The sequence below is a fragment of the Microcebus murinus genome, chromosome 9 (genome assembly GCF_040939455.1).
Source record: "Microcebus murinus isolate Inina chromosome 9, M.murinus_Inina_mat1.0, whole genome shotgun sequence".
In the NCBI taxonomy this organism is placed as follows: Eukaryota; Metazoa; Chordata; class Mammalia; order Primates; family Cheirogaleidae; genus Microcebus; species Microcebus murinus.
Window position 1 is genome coordinate 875164 of NC_134112.1, and position 12174 is coordinate 887337.

Sequence of the window (12174 nt, forward strand, 5' to 3'; positions counted from 1 at the left end):
CAGCGCAGCAGCACTCACCCTTCACCCAGGTATTTTTCCAGGGGCCTGAGGACAGCCCCGTGACCCAATCTACCACCTGGGATACCTGACTACTTCGTGCAAGTAACAGAAGTCGCACATAAACCCTACTGCTAACACCACAGCTGGCTCTTACCTGCAAGTGCCACCTCCTGGCCTGGAGGTTGCCTGCGTAGCCCATTACAACTGCTGACCCGAGAGCACAGCACTCAGAAACAAGAATAGCTTCTGGGGACCACTGCTGCCTTGCCCGTACCCCCCACCAGCTGCTTACCCACCCAGTACACGACTACAACTGGAATTTGAGAAAGCCACCACATAAAGGCTACTTATCACCAAAGAACGCATAAAGAGTCTGTCACTGTATGGACCCAGAAGCAAAGCCAAACAGTCTTGCCCAACCAACATCACAGTCAATCTTTAAGAGAAAAAGTACACAAAAGTAAATTCAAAAATAATAAGTGACTCTTACTCCAGATGGGTAGAAATCAGTGTGAAGATAAAAGAAGCATTAAAAAACAAGGTACTAAGACACCCTCGAAGGAACACAATACTTCTCTAGCAACAGACCCTAACCAAAAAGAAACCGTCAAAATGTCAAGCAAATAATTCAAAATATTGATTTTAAAGAAGCTCAATGAAATGTTAGAGAATCTGAAAACAAGTAAAAATAAGTCAAAAAATCAATTCAGAATATGAATGAGAAATCTAAGGAGAAAAATGTCTTATAAAATCCAAACAAAGAAATTTTGGAACTAAAAATTCATTGAAGGAATTACAAAATCTTGAGAGCTCCAATAATAGACTAAACTAAGCAGAAGAAAAAACTTGAAGACAGGTCTTTTGAAATAAGTCAGTCAGAAAAAAAAATTAAAAAAAAAGAATAAATATAAATGAACAAGGCCTTCAAGACACACAGGACTACATAAGGCAACCAAATTTATGAGTTTTCAGTATTCCCAAGGGGGAAGGAAAAAAATCAAAACGTTTAGAAAACCTATTTAAGGAAATAATGGATAAAAACTTCCTAAGTCTAGCAAGAATTTAGATATCTAGACATAGAAGGCCCAATGATCCCTAGGAAAACACATTACAAAGTGGACTTCACCACAGCATATTGTCATTAGAATGTTTAAAGTCAACATGAAGGAGAACATTTTTTAAAAATCAGCAAGAGAAAAAAGCACCTAGTCACCTATAAAGTAAACTCCATCAGACTAACAGTGGACTTCTCAGTAGAAACCTTACAAATCAGAATAGATGGGATGGTGTTTTCAAAGTGCTAAAAGAAAAAAACTGCCAGCCATGAATTTTATATCCAGCTAGATTAAGCTTCATAAATGTAGCAGAAATAAAGTCTTTCCCAAACAAGCAAACACTGAGGGAATTCATCACCATTAGATTGGCCCTATAAGAAATGCCTAAAAGAGTCCTAACATAGAAACGAAAGGTCCTCATTCACCATCATAAAAACACACAAAAGTATAAAACTCATAGGTCTCATAAAACAATCACAGAAAGGAGGAAGAGAAAGGAATCAAATGGCAAGACTACAGAATTCCACCAAACCACAAAGACAAGTAGAGAAAAAGAATTTACAAAGACTTTATAAAACAACTAGATAACAACTGATATGACAAAAATAAAACCTCACATATCAACTTTAACTTTGAACATAAATAGAGTAAATATTCCATAGATTGGCAGAATGGATAAAAAATGATCCATATATATGCTGCTTATAAGAAACTCATCTTATCTGTAAAGAAACATATACAATGAAAGTAAAGGGGTGGAAAAAGATATCCATGCAAATGGAAAACAAAATTGAACAGGAGTAGCTATACTTATGTCAGATAAAACAGACTATGAATCAAAAACAGCAAAAAAAAAAAAAAAAAGACAAACAGGTGTATAATATAATGATAAAAGGATCCTAGATATATACAGAGTCTGGATCGTGCAGATTCATAAAATGAATATTACTAGATCCAAAGAAAGAGACAGACAGTAATACAATAATAGTGGGGGACTTCAGCACCCCACTCACAACACTAGAGAGATAATTGAGCAGAAAATCAAAAAAGAAATGTTGGACTTAAATTGAACTTCAGATCAAATGGGCATAACAGACATTTACAGAACCTTCTACCCAACAAGTACAGACTACACATTTTTCTCATCAGTACATGGAACATTCTCCAAGATAGACTACATGTTAGGCCATAAAACAAGTCTCAATGAGTTTTAAAAAACTGAAATCATATCAAGTAGCTTCTCAGACTACAGCAGAATAAAATTAGAAATCAATTTCAAGAGGAAATTAGGGAATTATACAAATACATTGAAATTAAACAGCATGATCCTGAATGATCATTGGGTCAATGAAGAAATTAAAATGGAAATTAAAAAATGTTTTGAAACAAATGAAAATGGAAACACAACATACTAAAACCCCAGTGATACAGAGAAAGGTGTGTTGAAAGGGGAATTTATAGCACTAAATTCCCACGTCAAAAAAGTAGAAAGATGACAAATTAACAACTTAACATCATACCACAACTACCATGTGATCCAGCAATCTCCCTACTGGGTATCTACCCAAAGGAAAATACATTATTATATTAAAAAGATCCCTGCACTCACATGCTTATCACAGCATTATTCATGATGGCAAAGATATGGAATTGACTTAAGTGTATGGATGAAGAAAATGTGGTATATATATGCATAATGGAATACTCTGCAGCCACGAGAAAGAATCCATCTTTTGCAGCAACATGGATGGAACTGGAGGCCATATCCCAAGTCAGACAACTCAGATACAGAAAGTCAAACACCGCATGCTCTCACTTGTGTGCACACATGGAGACAGAGTGTGGGATGATAGCTTGGAAGTGTGGGAGGTGGAGAGGTGGATGATGAGAAATTCCTTAATAGGTAACAAGGTACAATGTACCTTGTATGTTATTTGGGTGTTGGATACACTAAAAGCCCTAACTTCATCAGATGTAATCATATGTAATACATACACGTAACAAAAATACACTTGTACCCCATACGTTTATACAAATAATTTTAAAAAAGGAATGCTGTGACTATCATTCTACTTGGTGTTCTACACAGATAAAATGGAAATTAAAAAATTATTTTGTGTCTGTCTTGTTGTATGATTTCTTATTTTAAAGGAAAGAAAAAAATCTCAGAAGGTAGCCAAGCAAATCCAAGTTCAACCACCACCAAACTCTGAAGCCTTCAGAGTGGCTCTCACCAGCTCGCTGGAGCCTACTGTGAAATAGTCAGGAATTCTGTGACCTGCGTGTACAGCTCTTGGGAGTTTGAAGCCTGCTATGGTGGGAGTATTCACACCAAGAAAAGGGGCAAATGCTATAAAACAGGGCTTCTTCTTCTTCTTCTTTTTTAAGAACTAGTATACCACCAGCACACCATGGCTGAAGTAATGGTCAGAGTTTACTGTCAGTGTGTGCGGTGACAGTGGAATGCCAGACCAGCCTGTTTCCCTTCAACGTTCTTTTCTAGCTATCACTTGACACTAGCTGGTAAAGTTGCTTTCTCATAAACCCCCATCTATCTGTTCCTTCCTAGGACTTGTAATCGCCATAGCAGAAGTAAACACTCTTTAAGTTAAATTCCGCTAACTCCTTTATCTACTTATATTTACTTGTATTATATTTGGGTAGGACAATCAACGTCATTGAACTAACCTTTAAGAAAGAAAGGTCATAATTCCTTTGCACGTAGGTAATTTCCAAATTCCCAAGGACTACTTCACAGTTGTTGAACATTCTCTGGAGGCTCAGAAAGTGGTCTTCAAAAGTGCCCAGCTGAGTGAGCTTGTTACTTGTGCCTTGGCAAACTGGAAGACAAGAGAAGATGTCATGTGAAATGCTGAGAAAAGTAGGAAAAATAAAATAAAACAATTTTCATTAACTTTATAAACTTTAGACCTATGATATTAATTCTGATTAAAGGACATATCAAGGCAAATGTGATGAAAATGTTTAAGTTTGTATAAGTGAACTTCATAATAAGAGATAGCTTGTCCCTATAATGAATGCATGGAATTGCATTACATTAAAATACACACAAAAAATGATAAAAATTCAAGGGAGAATAGATGAAAATGCTATAAAAGTAAAGACAGGATAAGTCTATGAAAACTCCAGTAGGCAAAAAACAAACATCATAAGGCATTTAAATAATAATTACAGGGTTGAATTAATAACTACATAATGAACTTTTTACTTTGCAAAAACATAGTATGTCACATTATTGTGTGTGCAAAGAATGTTTACAAACACAACATACACTAGGCAATAGTTCTAACCACAACACTGCACGCCTAAAATCAGTGACATGACTGTCAGTTAAAAACCTAACTGGCTGGAGATTAAAAATATTCTTCTAAATTAATGCATCAAAAAACAAATCAAAGGTCTAATCATAGAATATTCAGAATATAATAGAAACAAAAACATAACATTTAAAATAACACTCAGCTAGTGAGAAACCAACACATCCCTCCGTCTGTCCGTACTGTCCATCCACCCAGCACAGGTGCAGGTGTGACTGCTCTGTGCCACCTGCCAATGGCACGCTCAGCCCCTAATGCACTTTTAAGAAATCAAACTAATCCAAGCAAACATTTAAATTAGGGGACAAAGCTGGACTATAGAAATGCACTTGGGAGGCTGCATTTAAAAGCAAAGAGGAGGATCATAGCAGAGTCATATTCACAGACCCAGCTCTGTGAGAGGCATGTCTAGGCCAGCGTAACAAAACGCAGGCTTGAGCCTTTGAGGCAAGGACATTGTGAAGGGAGTATGATTTGAACCGCAATGACTGTAAGAGTGAAGAAGCATGAACTCCGGCTTTGCAGGTTGGATTCAGACCTGGCCCTTCCTCATCTCCATGGCGCCAAGCAATCAGTGAGCAGGCAGCAGAGCGCAAAGTCAGCATGCGCACTTTCTTCAGAGCTCTTCTTAAAGGTGCGTCTCTGCCGCACAGGCTTCTCCACTCCCGCCCCGTGGGAGCTGCTCACCAGTGTCTCCAGAGCACAGCCAGCCCCGCACTCACTGACACGCTCGCCAGGCCGGCCCACGTGCTCTTTACTCCGTGGCCGCTTCCCTCTTCTTCCCTTCTGTGTTTTCATTCGTATTCAGGGGGAGCAAGAACTTTCACGTGGGAACTATGGAAATCAACACTGTGGACTCCCTGCCTCCTATGTCCAGGGCGGAATCCTTCTGTGGCTTTTCCAACCTCTGCTCTGGCTTGGCCCACCGTCTCTGGGCTGCTGCCACTCCAGAGCACAGGCTGCTCTGGACGCAGCCTCAAGTTCGAACAGTCTCGCAACTGTCTGCTACACATGCAGACAGGGCCAGACTGATTTCCCAATTCTAAGCCCCTTCCAGACATTGCCACTCATGTAGGTACAGGGTTTTGACAAGAACACATGACCTTCCAGGTGACACACCTAGGAACGCAAGCTGCTTTCCTGGTTGACAGACTACGGCTTCTGACTCTCATTCTAACTGATCGCTGTGGTCCAAGTAGCAGCAAGTGCTGCTTGGGCCTTCCGCTAATCTGGTAAACAGGGTCAACTAGGACCTTGGGCTGAGCAGGTTCCAGAAGTTTCTTCAATGTACAGAGGGATGGAAACAAAGACAATTAATTTCATTTTAAATGATCAAGGACATTAGCTTGTAAGTTTCAGCTGAACCAAAGAAATTTTTATTTTTAAATCAATGAATAAGTAACTTTGGTCAGTAAAATATAGGACAGCATGCCAGTTAAGATTAGTCTGTTAGAAGAAGCAATATTTTTAAAAGATTGTACTTGTGTTTTCATTCATTTACTCAAAAAGTCATAAATGAGCACCAAAAGTATTTATTTGATGAATTCCTATCTATCATAACCTTTTATTATCTATGACTTAGCATGAATTACTTTTATAGTCAGAAAAAAGATCCTATATTTGGAAGATAATAGCAACATTACACATTATTGATGTGAATATTAATTCATAAAACATTTTGGGAAGCAAGTGGACAATCTGTGTAAACAAATGAATATGCTTAATTCTACATCATGATGATTCCACATTGGAAAACCTATTCTAAGGAACTAGACCTAAACATAGAAGAAGTTTAGCCAGGCACAGTGGCTCATGCTTGTAATCCTAGCATTCTGGGAGGCCAAGGCAGGAGGATTGCTTGAGGTCAGGAGACCGAGACTGGCCTGAGTCAGAGCAAGACTCCGTCTCTAGCAAAAGTAGAAAAAATTAGTGTGGAAATTGCTTGAGGCCTGGAGTTTGAGATTGCAGTGAGCTATGATGATATCACTGCACTCCACCCAGGGCAACAGTGAGACTCTGTCTCAAAAAAAAAAAAAAAAAAGCTTCATGCAGACTGCTGTTTATTATTTATTTTTTATTAGTAGCAAAAATTTGCAAAGAAACCTCAATGCCCAATTTACCCAACATGTCTATTCTTGAGAATAAGAAAGCAGTTGATATATTATCTGAGTCAATATAAGGCAAGTCCATCCTGATTACCATCCTAAGGTTAACTACTAAAGTATGAAAAGAAATCATGAGAAGGCTATTTCTTCTGAGGTTTTCTCTTTTCATATATCCAAAAGGAGAGTGCAGCATGTAAGTGAGATCTAGGATGACGGTCAGAATAACTTGGTCTAGGTTTCCTGATTAAAACAAAGTATAAGTCTTGTTCCATCTTTGTACCAAATATCTCATGTTATAAATACAGAGCAATGAGGAAAATTTAAATGTAAGATCACTGATATAAGTAAAATTATTCAGAAAATACCAATCACAAACTAGTTAGGCATATTCAAGACAAAACTTCAAAGAGTAAAGAGCTTTTTAATTAGTCCAAGAGAAAGTTTTTGTTTAACCATTTTCTCACTGTGTGACTTTGAACCACTTCCCTAAGCCATGCCATGCTTTCCTCAAATATGAAGATGGTGACAATAATATTGACCTCTGCTGTGGTCTCCATGTGTCCCCCAAAGTTCTTGTGTTGAAAACTTGATCCCCAAAGCAACAGTGTTGAGAGGTGATTAGGTCAGGAGAGCCCTGCTGTCCTGAGTTGATTACTGCTGTTACCAAGGGAATGGGTTAATTATCCTGGGAGAGGGTTCTTCATAAAGGCTGAGTTTGGTTCCCTTCCTCTCTGTCCCCCGACCCCTCGCATGCACACTCTCCTGCCCTTCTGCCACAGGATGACACAGCATAAAGGCCCTCACCAGGTGCCAAGCAGATGCTGGCGCTGTGCCCTAGGACTTCCCGGTCTCCAGAACCATGAGCCAAATAAATTTATTTTTTTTATAAATTACCCAGTCTGTGGTATTGTTACAGCAGCACAAAATGAACTAAGGCAACCTCCCAGAATTTTTTTTTAAGACTGAAGGACTGACTTTCTTTTATTAAAGTTAGCTACTGAGAATGTGACAGGAACATAATATGACGTGCATGTTGACAGATACTGGGGGACTTCAGTCAATGTATACTGCCCTGAGATATTGTCTAAACTGGCATGTTTGGATCTGCATATAGGTTTACTCTAATGTTAGACATTAAATACAGTTACTTTGTCTGTAGAATATTTATCTAATCAGAAAATTTTAAAAAAGGAACACTGTACTTTAGGAATTTCATAAAGATATGCATTTAGAATTAGGTATTTAAGCAATTTATTCAATGAGAAATTTAATATTAATTAGGGCTATACATTTGAAAATTAAAAGAATTTGTGTCAAGCTCCATACAAAATGCTAGTGCTCTTGTAAATGCTCTAGCTCTTGTAAATCTGCCAGCAAATTCTGTACATCAAGAGACCAGCAGGCCCTACAACTCAGGTCTTCAAACCACTAGGTTTTTGTTCTCAAATTTTATCATGAAGATTTGTAAATGTATAGAAATGCTGAATGAACTGTATCATGAACATCCCTATGTTAAAATTTACTATATTTGCTTTATCACATACCTATACATCTATCCATCTGATTTTGGTATGCATTTTAAACTACAGTAGAAATATCAGTATACTTCACCTTGGCATGTCACTGACTACAGTTCAATATTAATATACAGTTGTTATTTTTTTTTTTTTTTTTTTTTTTTGGGACTGAGTCTCACTTTTGTTGCCCAGGCTAGAGTGAGTGCCGTGGCGTCAGCCTAGCTCACAGCAACCTCAAACTCCTGGGCTCAAGCAATCCTCCTGCCTCAGCCTCCCGAGTAGCTGGGACTACAGGCATGCGCCACCATGCCTGGCTAATTTTTTGTATATATACTTTTAGTTGGTCAATTAATTTCTTTCTATTTTTAGTAGAGACGGGGTCTCGCTCAGGCTGGTTTCGAACTCCCGACCTCGAGCAATCCGCCCGCCTCGGCCTCCCAGAGTGCTAGGATTACAGGCGTGAGCCACCGCGCCCGGCCTACAGTTGTTATTTTTGAGGAAACATCCACAAACGGTGAGAGGATTAATCATTCAACAAATGCATGTGCCTGCAGAAACCAAGCTCCCATAGCGATATGAGCCTCGGGTCACCCTCATGTCCCCTCAGAGTTAATCCCTGCCTCTACGCACCAGAGGTAACCACTGTTGTGAGCTCTTTTTGCTGCAGAATAATTCTGCCTACTTTATAACTTTATACAAATGAAATTGCTGATGTTGCCCTTTGCGTACGGCTTATTTCACAGTGTAGTGTTTCTGAGATGCATCTGTGCTGCCGTGCTACACTTCGCTTTTCATGGGATTCAGGAAAGCATGCATAAGAGTTACCAGTGTATGATCCTGAGACACATAGGCTAACCCATGGTCTAGTTATTCTTTCTCTTAAGAAAACCCTCACTTTATCTTCACTGAAAATAAAAACAACCTGTCTCCTTTAAGTCTTGAAATGACCCTGGTTTTAGGGGTAGGCTCTGTGGCCTTCCTCTGCCATTATGGGGGTGTACACCCCTCTCTGCACACAAGCCTAGGCAAATCTGTATCACTGATTAACATATGACATTAAAAAAAGTTTCTCCAGATTTGCCCAAATCTACTTAGATACTTAGTAGATTTATAATTGTTTTAATTTGTTGTTTTCTCAACTACATGTTGAGAAAGCTGCCAAAGTAGTTGGGCTCTTGTAAATCTCTCCCTTTGGCCTCCTAACTTGTCTCTGCTACTATTCTCGCCCCATTTTCTGCAGAGCACTCTGTTTCAAAGCAGAAATCACAGCCTACTAGTGCCTGGTTTGAACCAGCCAAAAGCTTCTCAGTATAACTTGAATTGGTGTGAGCCTGCTTCATCCTGTGGTCTGTGAGGCCCCTCAGCTGTCTCCTGCTCACAGTCCCACACGCCTCTGCTTCTCTCACTCGGGCCCAACTCCTGCCCACCCAGGGCTGCTCCATCTGGGTCAATGCTCTTCCACCACTACCCCTCTTGTTTGAATCTTTGCCTCTCTTGCCTAGCGGAGGTTCTGCACAGATGGCCCCGCCCCCCAGGAAAGCTTGTTCTGCAACCACATTAGCTCAAGTACTCACATCTATGAGCTGTCACATTATCCTTTCTTTTCTTTCTACAGTGACCACTACTTATTATTAAATAGTAATCACTTAAAAATAATAAAAAATTGGTTTGTTTATGCATTTGCTATCCATCTCTCCCCACCATATACATATACGATGCTCCTTGACTTACGATGGGGCTATGTCCTGATAAACCCATCCCAAGTTAAACATATTATTGAGTATGGCCATTTTGTAGACATGATGGGATGCAGAAACACAAAACACAAGATTCTAAAAATGTTGGCAACACAGTCCACTGTCGAGCACCAGTTTTTGACTCTCCTGATCTCCTGGCTGACGGAGGTGAGGCCGCTCGCCACCGCCCAGCATAGCAAGAGAGTATTTCACCTCCTATCATTAGCCTAGGAGGAGATCAAAACTCAAAATTTGAAATGTGGTTCCTACTGAATGTGTGTTGCTTTCACACCATTGTAAAGTCAAAAACTCCTAAATCAAACTATGGTAAGTTGAAGTCTCTCTCTACATATGTATATCTCATTAGATTGTTGTGAAGTACACACACATGCTGTTGCATTGACATTTTTGGTGTGAAAGCAATGGGTGACCATGTGACCAAAGTCTTAACCATTTGCACTTGGATGTCGAGTGTGACTTGACACAGTTAGCAAAAATTATAGAGATTAAAATTATTCTTTGAATGTATCAATAATTAGAAATATAAAAAAATTCAAATAAATAAGTTTGTATGAAAAGAAACTCCAGTTTTTTATTCTACTGCTGCGCTTTGTAAAATCTGGGGTATTTAAAAAATTAAATCCCGAGTAGAATAAAGGAATCGAAGGGTTAAACTGCCTGATCTGAGTTTCTTTGCCTTTGCCCCACACGTCTGACAGAGGAGGAGAAGACGGAGGCTGGATGTGTTTGTAGAGTGACAATCTCCCCAGTTTCTCAATGGTCATTGTAAAATTTTTCTAGTCTAGGTAGATATTTAATTAAGCTTTAAAAGTGAAAGGAGGATTTTTTCCAAGTTCATGCTGAAAGGTTTAAGGAAATCTCAAATAAGATATTTACATAATATCTTATTATATATATTTATATATAAATATATGTAAATTATATAAATAAATATATGTAAATTATATAAATAAATATATATACTTTATATATAATATATATAAATTATATATATTTTTATATATTTTGAATATATATTCAAAATATATATAAGAAAAAGATACTCAGTGAATTTGCAGTGGTTTCATTATATTAGGATTTACAATTTATTGTGGTTTACTGCAATTTCAAAATGTGTATATATATATATATATATATATATATATATATCAACTATGCTAAAAAGCACAGAAATGTGACAGGAAGAAAACAGACCATGTTATTAACAATGGTCTTTTCTTAATGATGGATTTCTGGGTGTTTTTCTTATTTCTTCTTCATAGTTTTTACAGTTTTCAAATTTTCCACAGTAACCATGTATTACTTTAAAATAAGAGGTTGCCAAGGAGAATATTACAAAAATCTATGTTGAACAAGGTCACAGATGGCTATTTTAATAAAATGTATTTTTTAATGGAGAAATGATCACGTACAACTATTAAGATCCTCAATTATCCCATAGAAATAGTGCTGTCAACTGTGGTTACAGTATCAGACTAGTCTATGAAACTTATTTAACTTACATGATAGTTTGCAATAATAGGAACTAAAAGAGTCTATGGTTGTGAGTCGTCATGAAATAATTGGAAAAACAAAAGTAAATACACAGCAGCATTTAAATTTTCACTGTGGGTTTAATCAAAGGTTTTGTGGAATGGGAAAAGTCTCATAACTATGAAGAAAATTTTTCTTCATTTTACAAAACTTTGTTTTTCTCAGTGGTTCCTTATTTTAATATATTTTATTTCACAACTAATACATAGTTCTTAGTTGGAAGGCACCTGGAGATGCTTGTCAAACTGAATTTGAATCTGCATTGCAACATGGAAACACACATGCAATACTCAAAAAGTCCTCTTTGATAATTTGCCATGTGCGTTATAACATGCCTACTGGACCAGACACGCCAAGCTTTGGCATGCCTGACACAGCTGCATACTCAAGTAACTCTAATTAAGTTAACAAGCAGAAGACTTCAAAATAACAGCTCTTATTTTGAGTTGGGAAACAACTCCAAACCTGGTTCACTTCATCCCTGGGCTCCTGCTAGTCATTACAGTAACCTCAAGCTAAGTTTGTGATTTGTAAAAATGTACCAAGTAGAGTTAGGATACCTTTGTAGGTTGTGTCCCACTCTCTGGGGTTGTGGGATATGTTTCCGGTGCCATCAGCATGAAGACCGTGATGGTATCATGAGATGATCCTCCGCCAATTATCTCAGCCCCCTAGGTCTCAGTGGACTCCGGCTAAAACCGGACCAGCTCTACGACTTTCACAGAGCAGCCGAGCAGCAGAGATCCTGTACACCAAGTTTCTTAAATCACAAATTTCTAAGCAGGAATTATGTACAACACTGAGGCTTTCCCTTGTCAGTAACCACTGTGATTTATTTCTGCCTACATGTCTTCAAAGATACCAGCAAA

General features: G+C 38.2%; 1 protein-coding gene across 4 annotated transcripts in view; it reads right to left on the reverse strand.

Annotated features, from left to right (window-relative positions):
• EGFR (epidermal growth factor receptor) overlaps window positions 1–12174 on the reverse strand; it is a 184315-nt gene that overhangs the window by 60249 nt on the left and 111892 nt on the right. For all 4 annotated transcript variants that reach the window (XM_012775591.2, XM_012775589.2, XM_012775592.2 and 1 more), the window contains one exon: window positions 3744–3895. In XM_012775591.2, the coding sequence (XP_012631045.2) occupies window positions 3744–3895 (152 nt within the window). The remainder of the gene's footprint in view (window positions 1–3743; window positions 3896–12174) is intronic.